At 41.7% G+C, this 19,107-nt stretch overlaps 1 protein-coding gene across 3 annotated transcripts; it reads right to left on the bottom strand.

Moving 5' to 3' along the window:
* Positions 1 to 3,184: 3,184 nt before the first annotated feature.
* Positions 3,185 to 18,893, bottom strand: LOC148036695 (ER-based factor for assembly of V-ATPase). Of its 3 annotated transcripts, none has more exons than XM_087678749.1 (4): positions 18,420 to 18,893; positions 17,802 to 17,940; positions 4,046 to 4,144; positions 3,185 to 3,895 (listed from the first exon to the last, which is right to left on the bottom strand). In XM_087678749.1, exons 1-4 carry the CDS (start codon positions 18,714 to 18,716, stop codon positions 3,819 to 3,821), a joined length of 612 nt encoding a protein of 203 aa, XP_087534875.1. In that variant the 5' UTR covers positions 18,717 to 18,893; the 3' UTR covers positions 3,185 to 3,818. The 3 variants fall into 3 exon arrangements, with proteins under 3 accessions (XP_087534875.1, XP_087534874.1, XP_087534876.1); XM_087678748.1 differs by having other exon boundaries at positions 4,059 to 4,144; positions 18,420 to 18,885; XM_087678750.1 differs by having other exon boundaries at positions 3,759 to 3,895; positions 4,029 to 4,144; positions 18,420 to 18,890.
* Positions 18,894 to 19,107: the final 214 nt, after the last annotated feature.

Here is a 19,107-nt window from a genome sequence, read left to right on the forward strand (position 1 = left end):
AACATTAAATGAGATTAGGTGCCATAGAAAATTTGACTTTATGATCTTTTATGAGATTTGTTGTGCATTTTGATTCATTAATTACTCGCATAAGATTTGGTATATGCTTCAAAATTCACTTGATTGAGAGCTTGAGAAGAAGATAAGATAGTGGTTGGGAGTGGATAAGGTGTTCTATCTACTTGTTGAATGTTGAGTGCTAGTCTATCTACTTGTCTACATTAGCTAGAGCACAATTGACAAACGAATAACTTTTCTAGATGTCTACCCCAGTCTTAGTCTACCTAAGTCTCAACCAAGCTAAAGGTTAGTCTATATATCTACCTGCTCCACGACTAGCTACCACCATACTAACTTAGGTGTATCTACATAATCGCAAGAGTCAGAGTGCATGGATGTCAATTGGGGTCAATGACCAACACAAGAGCTTGATTTTCATATTTCAACTTGCTTTTTGAGTCTTAGTTTATCTTGTGTAACCAAGATCATCCCATGATCAACAATGGTGCCCACAATTATGCAAATGGATCACGACTAACTTTAAGTAGATCACACACCAAAAATAATAGTTGCTTTTTGTTCTCTCTATCTTAAAATTGTGATTCTAAAACTTTTTCTAGCCCAAAACCTATCCCATTTTGGCAACGATTGTATTATTAACCCCCATGACTTACATCTCTTCATCACAATTGTTCGTAAGCAGCCTACAACTTGCTTTTTGGATGGCCTCACATTAAAAATAGCCCTTCTTACTCTCCACCTAAAAGCTAGCCTACATGTTGCCCTAAGTTGCACCTCGCTTTCCATGACTTCCTACAAGTTCATACAATCCATCCCCAACTAGCACTCAACTTAAGAAGCCCATGAGCTAGCACTTACCATAGGAAGCCCACAAACCAATATAACTCGGCTACCACCAATAGCCCACGATTTGTAGGATGTGACCGACAACCCATGACCCATCTCAAGCAACCCACAACCCACTTTAAACAAGCCATGATTAATGCCAATTACGAAACTTGGATGCAAACCCTCTATACAAGCCACACGTTGCCACATAACCAAATGATGGACGGAGCAACCCATGATTTGATCTTTAAAATGTGCTTCATCCACAAACATATCTAAGAGGCATACTACCCAACCAATAGACCATGACAACGTAGGCAAAGAGCCAACCCACAAAGAGAGAGAGAGAAAAAAAGAAAGAAAGAAAGAAAGAAAGAAAGAAAGTTATATTAACGTCTTCTAAAGACCAAAACTGGCCTATGAGACAAACTGTGATACAACTGATGAAATCCAACAATCCAAAATAAAAGTGATGAATGAAAAGCTAAAAACTGGAAACTGAAAATACGATGCTGTGAGTGTGATAAGTGTCGTGTATGTGTATGTGCGTATGTAGCTCTGGTACTCCAGATAATGGCTACAAAAGGAGAACAAATGTCGACTGTGATAAAGTGGTGCGATGTGTATATGTAACAGATGCAGGGAGATATACTATCCTGGGATGTAGCAACAGTCCTCGAAGTCGCTAATAACAAGTGATCCCTCCTGGATGCAGAATGTGGTACATCGACGGTGGAGAAAGAGCAAACTGGAGATCTGAGATCCAATGTGTCGAGTGTCGTCGGATCTCAGTCTGCTGTCGATGTAGATCAAGAATCTTCCGGATCTCCTATCGGTGTGGCTGTGGCGTTATAGCTCATGGTCTCACAAGGGTCATTTTGACCCTTTGTGAACATGAATAAAGTATTTCCTCTCTCTCAAACATGAAACTCTAAAAAATCTTTTCCTTGACATTCTCAAATATGTCCTACCAAGACAAGTTATCTAGAAATAGTTTAAAACATATAACCTACAAGTTACTATAGTCATTAACAAATATGCCAATGCTAGCATGATAAAAGTAGGCTTTCTAAGATATGGCACTTTGTATATATCTTGATCTTGGTTTCATGCCTTTACTAACACCTTGTTTTATGTATACGACTCACTAACACCCCGTCTGATCTATGGTTTTACAAGTTCATTAGTTAGTTAGAAGAATTGGCAACTGGATCGGTCCTAGATTTGTGAGCCAGCTTGCTAATGATAAACAGTCACTATTGTTAGAAGTGGTTTCTGGGCTGGCATAAAAGCCATAGTGATTTTCTTAAATTTATTTTAAGGTTTTTAAATGCAAAAGTGAGAGATTATTTGGTAAAGTACTTACATCTTCCCTTACATACTATGGGAGGGCAACTAAAATTTCAGCCCTTCAAAGAGCTTTACAACCGATTTAAGGGCATCATCAGACAGACATCTTCTTAAGCATCTGGGCAGCATCCAACAAAATGCCATTGCAAAGACCATAGTGAATTATCGAGTTCTATTCGGGGAAGTGGCAGTTTTCTCAGTAGTCTGCCAAAGCTCTTTGCAAGCAATTCTCTTCCATAGACAAAGTCATGTACAATTGAATAGGAGATAAAAAGAATACGCCAACTTGTTTTGAGAGGCAAATCCTTTCATGTGGCTACCTAAATATGTCAAGCTAAAGGAAAGCTGAGGCTGACCATGTCAAGTTGGCACAGCTTTTTCTCAAACTAGGAGCAAAGGTAGGTCTGCTTGTGTCAAGCCATGGTCAATGCTGGAACTGATTCTGTCGAGCAGTGTAGTGCCTGCTCAACAGGCTGAGAGAGAGAGGTGGAGGGAGGGAGAGTGTGTGCGTGCATGCACAAGTGTAATACTCAAGTGGAAACTCCTTTTTGTAACAACACTACATTTCATTTTTGCCATGCAACCACAATGCTTCCTTTTTTAAAACCCATTAAGCTACTTAGTTTCTCCTTTTAACCGACTAAGCAGTGCTTTTGTTATCCTTTCAGACTAGTATACAAAATTCCCCTCCATTTGGGTAAATCAGCTAGCAATCCCACGTTTTCCAGCACTTCTATGAATGATGGATGACTCCTATCTATACTGGCAATGTCCTGCTGTAAGTTGGCTTGAAATTTTGCAGAAGAGACAGACTATGTACAAAGGTAGCTTCTGTATAATGCAAATCACATTTTAAATACTTACACCAGATCTCAAACCATGCCCATTTACACCCTTAGTGAGACCTTAAAACATAAATACTAGGTTACTTGACTATGGATCAAAAATACTTTGTTCTTTATGTCTTGAAAGTTTCTGCCAGATGTCCCTTAAAACATTAAATCTTCTTTATTCCTCACTTGGTGAAGTTCATGCCGATAGCAAACTCCTTGATTGCTGGCAAAAATCAAACAAAGAGCTAATAACAAACCTATTCTTGCCACTCCAATGATCACAGTAGCATCGCTTTCATTACAATGGGACAAAGCTCTGCCGGATTCTTCACCACATTCCAAAGTTTAAAATATCAAAATGATTGTGAGAAGTTTTTGGCTTCATTCTTCCAGTTGCTGTAGTCATGGAACTCTGCAGAACAGCATCTTTCCAGACTTGATGCACCCAGTATCTCAATGTAACAGGACTGTCCAGTATCTCAATGTAACATGACTGTCTGTTTCAAGATGTGAAGCATCCACCATCTGAATCTAACAGGATTGCTGGGAAGCAAACAGAATCTGTTTCATGTACAAATAAATCCAAAGAATATATCATTTGATTGTTTCTGCTGTGTGGGGTACCCAGCACCTCTTTTTAAACAATATATCATTTGATCATTTCTGCTCTGAGAGGTACCCAGCACTCTTCTTTGCGACACAATGACATCATGTTAGTCTTCCTTATATCTTGAACTGCTATAAGGGCCTGCCTTTTTCTTCAGCTTAGGCTGCTGCTTGTCTAGCTTAGAAGCCCTTATAATGAAAAGCAAAGTTTCTACAAGCATGCCCAGAACCAAACCAAATATTCCACCTGCAGCATGCTGCCAACGAGCAAGAAAGAAGAATAATTAATCAACTTCATGTGTGCATTTTAACATAAGTGGCCAATCTGACATTATCAGAATCTTGTACAATGCACCAAATCAAGTCACCTAAACCAGAATGACTGCATACCAAAATCTATCACATACGCTTATTGCTCACCAAAACTGCCGAGCCTCCAAATTGAGAACGGAAAAGAGCATGCCCACAAAGGTAGCCTGTGAACATTATGACCACCACGTGAAGTCCTGTATATTTGAACCAAAGATTGAAATATAGTTATAGATTAGCTTGTAATCCTTACAAAATCAATTTGAAACCATGTGCTATATATAGTTAGAGAGTAGCTAATAACCTGTCCTAATAATTAATTTGAAAAACATGTGCTAACACCTTTGTACTGTACTCTTTCCTTTAAGTGACACTTCAACGAGCTCATAAGTGTAAAATCACCTTTTTCAAGACAACAAATGATTGTGAGATAGAGGCGTCCTTAATATGAACATCCACTTTGGTCCTAGTACTTCGCTCTGAGTAGTGCTACACTTTAAATGAAGATGTGATCGTCATCTATTGTCACCTAACAGCCTTAGAACCATATCGCAAATAAGGTCACAAAAACTCATTTATCTTGTCATGCCTATCCACTTGAATAGCCTAGTCTATTCCCTTAAACGAATGTTTCCACTACAGTATAACGAAGAAGTTGAATAACTATATTGCCAAAGCAAAGAGCTCTTTAACAAGCCTTAAGACAGGCAAACAGTCATCATCAGAGGCAAGGCTTGGAGGATAACTTATCAAATAGGTCAATTGAGCCTCTGCAGCTCGACTTTCTGCCAGGAATGTAAGAGACTAGTGAAAAACTGTCAAAACATGCATATGTTGAAACATTGTGACAGGAAGCTCCAAATGAATGAATGAGATCCATGAATAAATCTGAGTTGGTATGATTCAGGATACACAATGACAAGGATGCAGTGCTGATGCAAAGAGAACACGCCCAAGAAGGAAGAACTGAAATTCCAAAACAATAATTATGCTAGGGCTGACTATATATAGGCACACACATACGTGCGAGATGAGAACAAAGGGAGGATCAAAGTAGCTGACTAAAAACTGTCCTAAACTCTAAAGCAGCGGATAGAGCTCATAATGCCCCCCACCAACTCAGAGTGATAGGACTCACAGGCAGAAGATCACAACACAGAATATACCTGCTGAATGAGGACACTACTTCAAGAGTCTGGTGTTGACTCTTTTCTAGAGCCCAATTCAATAGATTGCATCAACTTTAAAGGGTTTAGAAGCATAATTGAGGGAAACAGGGGAATGGAAACAGAAACCGAGAAACAGAAATGCCACATCATCAGAAGACGGGAGGGGTAGGGGGGAGATCTTAGAGCCTAGGTGCTTAGAAGTTAGAACTTAGAATACAAGTTGCATGCTCAAAATCAAAGCTTTATAATTTCCAAGTTGTCACTAAGAGAGAGAGAGAGAGAGAGAGAGAGAGAGAGAGAGGATCTGATCTGGTCATTCTTAGCATAGCGGCCATTATCATGGTAGAGAGAAATTATCGCAATTAGCCATGATCTTTGAGAAGTTGGAATGGGTTGTGCACCTATGGACTGGTTTGTGCCACGAAGCCCTGTTGACTCAAAGGATAAAAGTGAAACATTAAAAGAAAAGTGGAACATTTAAAATGATAAAATTAAAAATGACTGAAAGGAAACATTAAAAGGATAAAAACGATAACATTAGAAATAATAAATACAAAACATTAAAAATGAAAAATGAAAAACATTAGACATTAACATTAAAATTAACCACATTACAAAAATTGTTTTGAGCATGTGGGAAAATGAGTGAGCCCAAAACATGTCCCCAAGCCAAAACGCCATGTGGCAGCTCTTTCCCCTAGAGAGAAAACGTTTTTGGTTGGGGAAACATGTTTTAGACTCGTCTCCTTATATTTCAGCATTTCGAGTCCTCCCTGTCAGAGTGCAGCGATGCAAAAGCATAGGACAAAGACTGAGAGAGAGTGAACACAGAGAGAAGAGAGAGGGAGAGGAGACAATGAAACACAGAAAATCTGTAGTGTAGTATGTTGTATAGGAGTGCAGAAATATACATAGGTGCATAGAAAATATCTGTGGGTGTCTCCACCTCGAGATCCTCAATCTCCGTCGGCCCGAATGCTGTCAATCTCAACAGGCCGACTCTGTCAGATGTCAGATCAGAATATCTAAGTGTGTGCCACAAACTGACTATAAATAGCCAAGAAAAAAAATAGTGCCCAGCACTTGGTTGGTTGCAGTAAATGCAGCCGACTGCATAAAATAATGCTAAAAACTGTCCGACTAATCAAACTGTTGTCTGACTGATCAGTTTGCTGCCACGTGGCATCTGCGGCAGCTGACGTGGCTCCTACTCGACACCTACTCTACTAACGTGGGACTTTGGCCGTACGGTTCTGCACACTGCTGTCTAGGAAATGACTCCCTAACATCCCAAGATGTGTTTCAGGGTATTTCCCTATGTTAACCCTAACCCTAACTGTGTTTCTTTAAAATATGTGCATTTGTCATATAATTGTATTTGTACTTTGTAGTCGAGCATTTCCTTACACTGCCAATGTACCCCACTACCTACGAAGGCTGAGTATCACACCTTTTGCTCTACCACACAAGAGGTGGTATGGTGCTGTCATATGTTGGCAAAGATTGGCTTTTCACAAATAGAACCCACAATGCTACACATGGATAACCAAAGCACCTTGGTTTTGACAAAGAACCTCGTGTTTTATGCCTATACAAAACACATGAAGGTTTAGTATCATTATGCTCAAGAGTGGATCGTGGATTCCAAGCTAGCAATGCTGAGTGGTCTGTCCCACAAAGGACAACACAACAGATCTCTTCGCAAACCCTTTATCTCAAGCTTCTATACATGAGACTATCGGGTCTTCAAACACTCCTATGATTTGAAATGGGGTCTTAACATTCATGTGTTTTCCATGCTTGTCATCTTGTGGTTGTGAGCTCTGTCTAAGTATAATAGAGATATTGGAGCTCTAACTCTTCATGCATTTCAGTTTCCAGCCCTAGCATTTTAGTCATTACACATTTTGGTGTGTTCACACTGCTGGTTAGTGAACTAGTCCTGGTGCATTTCTATTGTAGTGCCACCCTGCATTCGCACTAGAGGAGGGCTGGCAAACTGATTTTGCAGGTCGGCTGCATTAATTGCAGCTGCCTGCATCAGGTCAGCTGCAATTAATAGAGCTGACTGCAGGCCAGCCACTTTATTAGCCAGCTGCTATATACAACAGCACTCATACAGTTGCCTCCTCGATTCATTTTGCAGATTCCAACATACTCTCTATCCAGGCTGCATGCTGTTAGCCTACCTAAGTTAGTCATGTCAGTCTATCATCTCCTGGTTGTGAACTCTTGTCAGAGTCTGATGGAGACATGGGAGCTCTGGTAGTTTAGGTGCATTTTCTTTCTTTGTCGACTTTTCGTGTGCATTCTTAGGCCAGTATCTGCTTCCCATAGTCTGCCTACACCTGCTAGACATTGTCATTGTCATTTGGGATTTTTTCGAGGTCTCCCTTGTTTTTTTGGCACTTTTCTCTTCGATGTACCAAGGTATCTAATCCTGTTTGCTCCCCACCAACATTTTTTGCTGGTCAGCCAGCATCTAGGGCCCCTACAAGAGCAGATCTGCCAGTTTTTTGGTGTTTTGGCTATTTATAACTGCAACCCCCACTTGGCAAACACACACTCTTCAGTCTTAATCTTCTGTTTGCATATGCAAACTTTTACACTCCAACTCTCCGTGCTTGGTACTACCATCGTCATCAACCTGATCCGGTGCCCTCACTAACGCATTCGGCTGCATGCAAGGACTGATCAATCGATTCCCATTGTATCAACATTCTTCTTCAATCAATGTAGTATTCTTCCTTCATCTTCTACTTCCTCTTTCTCTCTCTTTCTCTCTCTGCTTCTCTCTGTGTTCGTGTTTCTCTTCCATTGCACACACTCACATGGTATCATCGCCTAAGTGAGGACAAAGTCTGGAGATTTCTTATAGAAGAGCAGGTATTCATCACGGAGAAGCAGCCCAAACTTATTAAATGCAAATTTTCAGCCTGCATTTACAACCCGTACAGGTGATCTGCTGCCCATTTGACATTCTTGGCAGCTAGGCAACTTCTCCAAAAGATTGGGCATCAACATCCAGGCATTCCACAGCCCCTATTTTCTGTATTTTGTAGGCTATAGCTTCCTAGTGTAGGCAACAACTTTCTAGCATAGCCAACAGCTTCCTAGTGCAGATGACCCCCTTCTACTGGCAAGCAACAGCCTTCCTTTGACAAACGTAGCTTTTTGAGTGATTGCAAGATCAAAGATGTCTTACCAGTTCATGCGCTTTGATGACTTAGAGGAGGAGCTTCTTTCCAAACCTTCTTCTGAATGGAGACACAATTATCACAATTATAGTCGGTGAGAGGAGACCCCTATTACCACCTCTCCCCCTTCTATTCATCTATCACAGAAGGCTCCATCCTTAGTGAAGATGTTGTTCCTTGATAGCCTCGATGCAAGTGCTTGTCTTACCTCATTATCCAAAGAAGACAAACTCGATGGTTCCAACTATTCACTCTGGTCGTGTAAGGCAAAGTGCATACTCGACACCTTCAATCTTTCGGCTCTTGCTTCTGATTCTATCCCCGTCCTAAGTAGAATCAAGCAGATGGGAATTCTATGGACCAAGCAACCTTGTGGAATCGGCTCAACTCTCGAGCCCAATGTCAAAATAACATGTATGCTCTCATATCATGTCAAAATAAGCGACAGTGCAAAGAGATATTAGGGTTTGCAGGGAGTAACACAGTGTGTGTACAGCAAACACTAAGAGAGAAGAGAAACTCAAAAACACAAGAACATGATGATGATCCATTGAACCGTGCTATGAGAAGAAAAGTTAATACAACGGAGCCGAAGCTCAAAACATAACCACGTTGTCCTATCTAAATCAGACAGTAGTACTTGTGGGAAATCTGCACAGTGAAGGGAGCAAAACACAACCCTCCAAGCAGTGGCCTATTGAATTAATCACTAGAAGGTGAAGAACAGTTGTTGAGGTAATGAACCGCAGTCCTTTGATGCCGTCAGAGATGAGGAAGATGATCACCAATAATCGAGGGAGTGAGAACCACAATCCTCTGATGCCAGGGAGTAACCTGGGCAGCAAAACGCAAATCCCAAAGTGTCGAAGCAGTCAAATGCAGGGGGAGCAGCCCAAATGCTAACGCCAGGTGGATAATGATGACATCAGATGATGGAGGATGAGCCGAACTGCAAAAACGTAGGTCCCAACAGCCCCTATGATAGAGGAATGATAAAATCACTGACGCTAGGTGGTATAGATTGTCGCTAGAGACTAGGATGTTGACACCAAGCTGGAGATGATGACCCCAAGCAAGGAGAAGACCTCCAAATTGAAAAACGCAGGTGAAGGTGATGCTTGAAGGAGAAGGGTGTTGACGCCAAGAGCAGATGATGGTGTCACCACGTGGAAGATGCTCCAAACGCAAGGTTTGATAATAGAAGAGAGCACTTGAAGCAGAAGAGGAAGGATAAAGGCAACCACGGGCCACAAACTATAATGTCCTCCTGAAGCAGAAGAGGAAGGGGTGTGAGGGTAGTGGAAGGGGCTGGTGAGAGAAGGGAAGTGGTGGTGGTGACTGAAAAAGGTGGTGAAGAATAACAAAAGAGAGAGTGGTGAATGAATGAAGTGACTGCCTATTTTATTGGCATAAGCTGTGCTGTCTACGTGGTGCACCACTATGTGGGCACCCACTGAAAAAGTGGCCAAAATGTGAACACCAGCCCTTTTTGGGGCTGTCAGTGTGAAACTCTAAATGAAGTGTGTAAACTGAAAAAGTGGTTTCTCAACACCCGATCCTTTCTCTTTATGAGTTTATAGGATTTTGTCCTTGTGCATGTTCGCAAGTTGAAGACCACAGCAAAAGTGTGGAAGAAGCTTGCATCTTTGTATCAGTACAAGATGTTTGCCTATAAGATTTCCCTTGAGAAGAAATTGTGTATGCTCAATCTTGATAATTCCTCCTCTATGAAGAAGCACATCACGAAGATGAAAGACATGAAAAGTGAGCTTAGCTCTCTTGGTCGCATGATATCCTCCGAAGACATAGCTATGATCCTTTTGACTCAGCTACCATCTCCTCGATTCGATGTCTTCTAGACTAGTCTTACGGTTGCGGTGAAGAAAATTGCTTGCCCCAATTAACAAAGTTGATGAATGGATAACAAGTTCACCCCAAGCTGAGAGACATAATAGACATCATCCAACGAAGCGAGATCTGGACCCAAGTTCGTGGAAAAACAAACGCCACCCTGGCCTTGAATCTTAACCAAGGAGTTGTTTCCTACGCGAATACTCCTGGCTACAAGAGCTCAGAAAATAAATATATCTGCTCTAGAAGTCATATGATGGATAGCTCCATTGTCCATAAGCCAAACAGGCGTTGACGTGCTTAGTTGTGACAAGTCGGCTACTACATGCACCACATTAGGAGACAACTCGCTGATGTGAACGAGACTCACATCCGATGTCTCTAAGGAGGTCATGCAAATGCTCCGTATAGTGTTGGTCATGAGAAAAATATTGCTAGTGATGCAAACAATGTATGAGAAAATGTATCTTGGTATGACTGGTAGTATGCAAATTTCCATGCACAATCACATTGCAATGGTCCAAAGCATGAAAACAAGAATATTTTCTTATGCATCTGGTGCTCCTAGCATGTCAAGTATACATTAGGGGCTAGTCAACTAGATGCATCGTTGTATATTAGTTAAGTTGGAATTGCAATAATGTGGAAGTATAAAGTATCACAATGCTTAACGAGAAGAAAGGCCTACAACCTAGTGGAGGTTTGAGACAAGTACAATTAGAGGTAATGTTTCCACATGCTAATACAAAATGGATGGAAGAGGATGACTTGGCAGACCATCCTCGTGTCAAAATATGACATACCAACAAGATAGTAGGGTTTGCGGGAAAGAACACAGAGTGAACTCGACAAACATGGAGAAGAAAAGAGAAGAGAGAAGAAACTCTGATGAATGGAAGTGAATGCGATACAAGGGAACAAGGGTGCCGTTGCATAAGGAAGATGATGAAGATAGCCACGAACCACGAACCGCAATGTTCTCATGAAGGGGTGTGAGGGTAGTGGAGTGGCTGGAGAGAAGAGGTGATGGACCGAATGAATCACCCGTAGTGAATGAATGAGAGAGTGGCCTATAAATAGGCATAGTCAGTCTAAGATATCGCCCCTTTTGGGGCTGCAAACCCTAAACAAAAACCCTAAATGCAAAACGTAGCAATGCAAACTGCGGGTGAAAGGTTTCTCAACACCCCCTCTCAGGCCCAAAAAGGGGAACAGGAGAAGAGTGAGGTGGAGATGCAATGCTACATGCTGAAGAATGCTCATGCAAGAGGTGCCACTTGGATAGTGTCCCTCGTGGGAAAATTGTTCACTTGCCCAAGCGCCTAGTACAAAGATGATGAAAACATGCAATACATAGGAGGAATGTCAGACTTTGTGTGGTGCCAAGAACCATAAGGATGCTCCCGTACTTGATCTCGGGAGTTAGCTCCATGCTAACCAAGGGACAAAGAAGATCCACCCTGTAATCTAAGAATACCACCTAAAAGGAGACCTTTGAAGATAATCAGGAGACTGGATGAGTTGTAGAACCTGAAACTCAACCTCAAGAGAGAAGTCACTAGCGCCGTGACTCCATGCTGGAAGGAATACAAAGGCCTAGCCACCAAGTCGCTGCTGAAGATCCAAGGGCACCAATCTAGGTAGATCCTCTAGATCCTAGGTATGAGTAGAGGAAATGATTGCTCAAAGGAGAGGCACGCACTCCTCGAAAGTGAAAGGTGGTGGTGTGTGAAGAACTTCATGGCACATAGGGTCCCTCTTTGAATCGGAAGCAGTAGAAGTAGGAGCCCCCTCTGAAGCCAAAGAACTAGAAGCCCCCTCTAAGGGCGAGGAAAATCCCCCTCTGAATCCCAGTCTAAGAGAGAAAGGGAATCCAACCACTCATGGCTCATGGACCGCAAAGCATCTGATATCGAAGATAGTGCCACTGGTCGTGCCCAAGAAGGTATTTGGGGCTCAGAAGAAGAAGCCGGAAAGCATCCAGAAGGAGCCTCTTGAACCTGAGTGGAAGAGGGTGGGGGAGAAGGAGGCTCAGGATGAGCCAAGGGTGGGGAACAGTCACGTGCTCTTACAAGAGTGGACTGTGGAGGAGATGTAAGCCGTGGAAGCCACTGTACCCGGAAGTGGATGGGGGGAGCCTTCGCGATGTGGAGTGGTCTCCAAGAGGGCTTATCGCCTCGTAAGGTCTTAGAGCCTCCATATGCTCAAAAGGACTTAGTGCGTGTCGGGTGCGGCTTATTGCCTTGAGCATAATACTTTGATAGCCGATGCAAAACGATCTCTGTGGCCCAGAAAGGAGAGGTGGCACAAGGAGTGCCTGGTGAAAGACGCATATACTTCGGGGGGATGGGGAGCAAAGGTCGAAGTCGGCAGTCTTCGGTGGGATGACCGTTCGTGCCACAGTAGGAACACCTAGTAGAAGAGCAATCTATCAGGGGAGACGCCATGGTACCGGTGTGGTAAACTAGATAAGGGAGGGTAGGAGGGAGAAAAAGGATATCTCCCAATGCACAGCAGAAATGATAGAGAAATCAAATGTTGATGCCGAACCCGCCACTGGTCCTTGTCTTCTCTAATGAGGAGGAGATAGAAAGACTAAAAATGCAAGTTGCAGGAGAGAGAAAAACGCAAGAAAACCCAGCAACAGCAATCAGCATGCTGAAATCAGCTCCAAACAGTGTGTGATAGGCTGGAAACAAGCGCTAGACTATTGTAGACAGCAATGGCCAGCTTGGACTGTGATGTCCTTTGCATGTCCGGGGTGTGGGCAGCAAGCTTGAATACCTGAAATCTGCAAAAACGAGATTGTTTTCTGAATGGAAAGTGATCAGCAACAGTCACTTTGCTGTAAACGGCTGCAAACTACGGGTGGAAGGCTGGTAATAGGTGCTAGACTGTAGATGACAGCAAAGGACAGCTAAGACTGCGATGTCCTCTACGAAAGGGGTGTGGGCAGCAAGCGAGAAACACCTGAAACCTGCAAAAACGAGATTTTGATGCAGTGGAAAAAGAAGAGAAGTGGATGCCGAATCCACCACCGGTCTTTGCCTTCATTGGAGTGAAGGATCTTTGCTACTATTTGAGCAGATCTAGCTCTGATACCATATCAAAAGATGACGTACCAGCAAGACACTAGGGTTTGCGGGGAGGAACACAGAGTGAACTCGGCAAACATGGAGAAGAGAAGAGAAGAGAGAAGAAACTCTCATGAATGGAATGATGAAGATTTGAATCATGGAGTGAATGTGATACAAGGGAACAAGGGTGCGGGTGCCGTTGCATAAGGAAGATGATGAAGACAGCCACGAACCACAAACCGCAATGTCCTCATAAAGGGGTGTGAGGGTAGTGGAGAGGTTGGAGAGAAGAGGTGACGGACTAAATAAATCAGCCGTAGTGAATGAATGAGAGAGTGGCCTATAAATAGGCATAGTCAGTCTAGGATGGCGTCCCTTTTGGGGGCTGCAAACCCTAAACAAAAACCCTAAATGCAAAACACAGAAAACAAACTGCGGGTGAAGGGTCAAGGGTTTCTCAACACCTCAGTTGTTGCAACTTTACCTAGATGCCTTTTAGTTACAGTTGACTTCAATTCGAGCTCAAACACGTTCAACAAAGCAAGGGTCTAGAGTATTCCCCAATGCTCAAGGGAGAGGTAGCACTTCCACTCCACCAGTTGTGGACAGCTCTCATATGTAGTGGATCTCGGATGTATTTAGCATGCATCCAAGGTACTATGCTAACAGTATGTTTGCCATGAGGTCACTACTCAATGTACTAGTCACTGTGAGATATATGCAAATGAGTATGAGTTTCACTTGGGCATTGGAACTATACTTTTACATCAATTTATGATCAATTTGGCATGAGTTTTTGCCTTAGTTTTGAGACAAAAATTCTGATCAATTTTAGCTCAGTTTTTTATCAGTTCGAAAACTATTCATGGTCACTTTTGGGATCAATTTTGCATCAATTTTTACATGAGTTATTGATCATTTTTTGCAATCAATTTCTGATCAGTTTGGGGTCACATTTGCAACAGTTTGTGATCAGTTATCAAATCAGCAAGTGATCGGTTTATGATCAATTTATGCTCAATTTTCAACGGTTTACAACTAGTTCCATGGACAACAACATGTTAGTAAATGCCATTGACAGTTTCAGCCATGGTTTACGCTAAAAATATGCTTACTATGGTTTTGAAGTCAAAACTGTTGAGAAAGATGAGTGATGGATGCATCCAATGGGTTTCTAGCAACAACTCTTGACTAATTTTCAGTTTTATGTTATGTTTATGCTGGCTGGAAATTTTCAGCAAGGTTTGGGACATGTGGCATAGTTGGACAACAGTGACTAATGTTGTAACTATGATACCTTTTGGAACTTTGAATGCAATATCCCTTTCCTTTGGCACAATGCAATGCAATCGAGGACAATTGCAAGGTTTTTAAAGGGAAGGTCTGTCATGGGGACGTGAAATTTTAAGATGTTTTAATCTTGCCAATAACATTTGATCAAATGTGCAAGGTTGTTTAGCACATGTGATGCACATTGCAGTTATTTCATAGTAACAAGCTAAGGACCCCAAGGATGCTATGGGTGCCAAAGGCAAAAGTTGTAATAAGTTATGACTGGCAAGTACTTGTTAGCAGAGTATTTGTCAACTCATGTGTGAGTCTGAGCTTGATCTGGGTTGGGCATTTTTATTAGGTATTTTAGGTATTTTTCTGGTATGGCATTTTATGTCATTGGGACATTTTATGCACCAGTCGGCCAGCATTAATGCTGTCCGACCAGCATTATTGCTCCCCACTTTTTCAGCCTATTTATACTCAGTGGCTCCTCCTCAGTCAGTCACTTCATCTTCACCATCTGCAGACTCTGTGGAGAGAGGAGCCAGTGCCAGTGCCCACGCAGCCAGTGACTCACTGTTGTATGCGACTGTCTCGTGTTCAGATATATGGATTCCATTTCCTATGCATACATCTGAGTTCTCATCTGTATCGTGTTCTTTCTTTTCTCTTTTTGTCTTGTGTTTCAGCAGTTTATTTCAGCACATGTTTATGCTTCCACCGCTGCTCCACTTCTGACAGTACTTGGTGGTACTTTGTGTCAAATTTTGGCCTAGACCAATTTATTGGCCACTAATGTCAATAGTGACATAAGAAACTAGGCATCAATTCATTAATTAACACCGGTATAAGGATCAATAATTGCTCAGAGGTATCTGGAAGACAAATTGGCCTAGCCAATTTAATTATTGGTTGGTGTATTTAATTTTTTGAGCACTAAAATAATTAGTAAATTAATTTTCAAAATTAATATTTTGAAAATTAACTTAATAAGCTAAATAATGCTGGAAAATGAGATTAAAAGGCTACCACTTGGCAAAACTTGCCCATGCAAGTGAAAAAAACGTTTTTAGGGACTGGTGGAAGTCTATTCAAGCCATTGTGATAGAAAAAAAAAACTGTTAAAGAGTAAGAAGAGGCTGCTGATGTGATTTTTAACTCAACAACATAGTACCATTTATGGCATTATTTTTGCCTATTTATTCACACTCCTCCTCCACAACCATTATGCATCATCTGTCATTCATCATCTAGTAAGTTTTGGTGGAGGGAGAGAAGCAGGTGTTAGTGCCTTCACAGTCGGTGGCTCGCATTCGTTCTATACTATCTCATATCTTGGTATATGGATTCCATTTCCCGAGCATCTCTTTGCTTCGGTGTTCTTTGAGTAGTGGTTTTTTATTGTGCACTGTTTCTCTTTCCTTTTGTCTTTTGTGTTCAGCAACACTATTACAACAGTTTTCCATGCTTCCATCACTACATCGACTTCTAATAGTTTCTGCATTTCCCAAGTTGTCCACACCTGTCGAACATTGTCTTTGCCAGTCGAGATTTTTTAGTGACCACCTACCATTTTTCAGGCATTTATTGTGCCACGACCAACATTAAATGCTGGTCAGCCAACACTTATGGCATTAATAGCCATTGGTTGGCCAATTTGGGGATTTTGTGGCTATTTATAGCTGTCCCCACTTGGTAGTCATTTATCTCAATCGGTCTTCTTCCTCTCCAATAGGTGCACACACTCACTCTCCATCTCCTTCATGCTTGGTGCTACCATTGTCATTAGCCTGATCCGGTGCCCTCACAAACATTATGGGCTGCATGCGTGGATTGATCAATCTCCTCTGTTTGTATCAGCATTCTTTCTTGTTCAGTGCAATTTTCATTCTTCCTTTCTTGCAGTCTCTCTCTATTCCTTTGTTTCTATATTTCCGGTATATACTCTCACAGAGTGACTCAGAGCGGTTGGAGCTAGTGGTTCTGGCTCCACCAAGGCATTTACTGCAGGTATAGGTGGAGGGAAGAAGAAGGTGCAGGCCAAGGACAAGAAGCAAGAGGACAAGAAGGATGAGAAGAAGGAGAAGAAGCCCAAGTGCCCGCACTGTGAAAAGAGCACTCATCCCGAGGAGAAGTGTTGGTAAAAGTACCCCCATTTGAAGCCAAAGCTGAAGGATTTGAAGGATATGAAGGCTGCTTTCGCGAGTGTTAAAAGTTGTCTATATATTTTTAATACAGCACCAAGGCCTAGCTTGCAGCCAGCTTTCTTTTTGATATTCAATTTCTGGTTGATCCACTTCACATATGTCATCCCACCTTTAGCCTAACAAATGAGAGTATCTGGCCACATATACACAATAATAATACTCTTGATTCGCATTAGCCAATTCCTATTCTCGTGTGATTTTATACTATTTATTTACAGTTTATGTGGATTCTCTTTCATTATTTCATTACATAATGCACTTCTAATAGTGAAACCATGAAAGACACCTACTACTCTTGCTAACTTGTCTCTAGGACATCACACCTGTATCAAGAAGAGTACAAGGTATCTTTGGTCTAAAGACTCAAATATTCAAGAAACGGTCCACGGGGCATCTAAAGCTATGGTACTCCTCTAACTCTAATTTCCCCATACGAGATATATGCAAACTCTATCCTCTTGTGGTATACCCACCTGGTCAAATAGCCTCAATCAGCAGCTAATGTGGCAATACTCATATATGCTCAAAACAATTCTCATAGCATGAGACCTGTGTCTGTGTAAGTAGCTCAGCATCTGAATGTGTCCTTCTAAGATGAATGAAAGCAAAATTTGGTTCAAGGCAATATTACATAGGCTACTATTTTATAGGCCCAAAAAGGACACACAATGCAACAGACGTGAACATGCCACTCGACATAACATGTGACATTCCATACGCTCCCTCTAAAATGAGCCTCATAATCACGATTAATAGACACATTTCCAACCTTTCCATTCAAGATAGCTCTTTGGGAAATTTTGACTACCATCTACATTACATGCTATCAAGCGGTATCATACCTACGGATTCGAGTGAGTATAATAACTATTTGTCATAGAATACCAGTATGCACAACCACAATACCATCGCTAGCTTTATTTTCACAGCCTGGCATGCGAGGATACCCTAATAATGAGGACTTGGCACCTAGGAAGTGAGTTTCTATGATCTATGCACAGCCAGACCTAATTGTCTTGCATTACCCTCAATCATATGAAAAGCATTGTTTGTAAAATACAAGCAAATAATAGCTTACCAAAACCAAGTTGGTCCCTATAAGATGAAAAGTATTCTATCTCCTCTTGAATTGGAGCAACATCCTTTATGAGATCTTTGTAGGCTTTCCTGTCTGCAAGGTCCTGCAGCTTTTCCAGTCTAGCTTTGAGTTCTTCGCTCTAAAAAATATCGAAGAAGAACAAGTTAAGGCTAGAAAAGTAAGAAGTAAATGGCAAACAAAGAGAATTTTGGGAGGAAAAATGAAAAAGAGAGCAAGATCGGTAACAATACTGTGTTCAAAAAGGGGGGAGTAACTAAATGGACTCATCTTTATCAAATTTAAGACCACTTTCACGAAAATTTCACTTTTAATTTTCAGTGTTTGTATACATGACTTCATCTTTATCAGATTGAAGACCTCCAATATGAGGATTTCAGCTTTCTTTTTCCTGGTTTACAATTCATTCGACAGTCGACCTTGGTCGTTTGTGAACACAACCAACAACGACAGACTACATAAAAGGGAAGGGCAACCAAAAACAACCAGGAAACAGAAAATGAGAAATTACAACAATGAAAGACACAATAAAAGAGCAAGAGATCAAACAGAAAGGGATATAAAAAATCAAACAACGATAGAACAAAACAAAGAAGTTACCTTCTTCCGAGGCTCGGGACTCCTGAAGATGATGCTGCAGCCTGAAAGAATCTCGCGCAGCGGCGGCCTGGAAGAAGGAGGTGATTTGATCCATGCATCCCTTACCAGCTTGTAAGGCACCGCGTCATCATCTGCTTCAATCTGAGACGAGGAATATAGAAACTTCTTGATGGCAGGGGTTGATTGAAGAAGCAACCCTGTGTCAGGCGATGAGGAGGCGTTTGAGACAGTCGCTGAGAGGGAAGAAGAGGATGTAGAGCTACTGTCCATAGCAGGAAAACGCAAATTTCCGTGCATACGAAGAACACGCCTGGTGCAACAACATATATCGGAAAAGCTAAAGAATTCTCAGGTTCACCATAGAATTACAGGCGTGTTGGTCGTTAAGGTTCTTTGTAGGCGCTTGGTGCATAGATTTTTCTTGGTGCTTCGCACTCATATTAAATGAATGCTTCGCTCTTTGTCTTTTAAGGCTGCTTTAAGGCTTTCAGAAAGCACTAGTCTTATCAATCCGATACATCACTAGTCACGGCACTTTGAGTCCAAAGCCATACTTTGTGTGGTAAGAGGCTTCACAACCATTTTAAAACAAAGCATTGAAAATAATCTATTGAATAAAATTTTATTTATTCACACATGTGTGTAGAGAAAGAGAGAGAGAGAGAGAGAAAGGAGAGAGATCATCTCA

Source organism: Lygodium microphyllum, chromosome 5, assembly GCF_053477565.2.
Source record: "Lygodium microphyllum isolate KBCC chromosome 5, Lygodium_microphyllum_v1.1.10, whole genome shotgun sequence".
Lineage (NCBI taxonomy): Eukaryota > Viridiplantae > Streptophyta > Polypodiopsida > Schizaeales > Lygodiaceae > Lygodium > Lygodium microphyllum.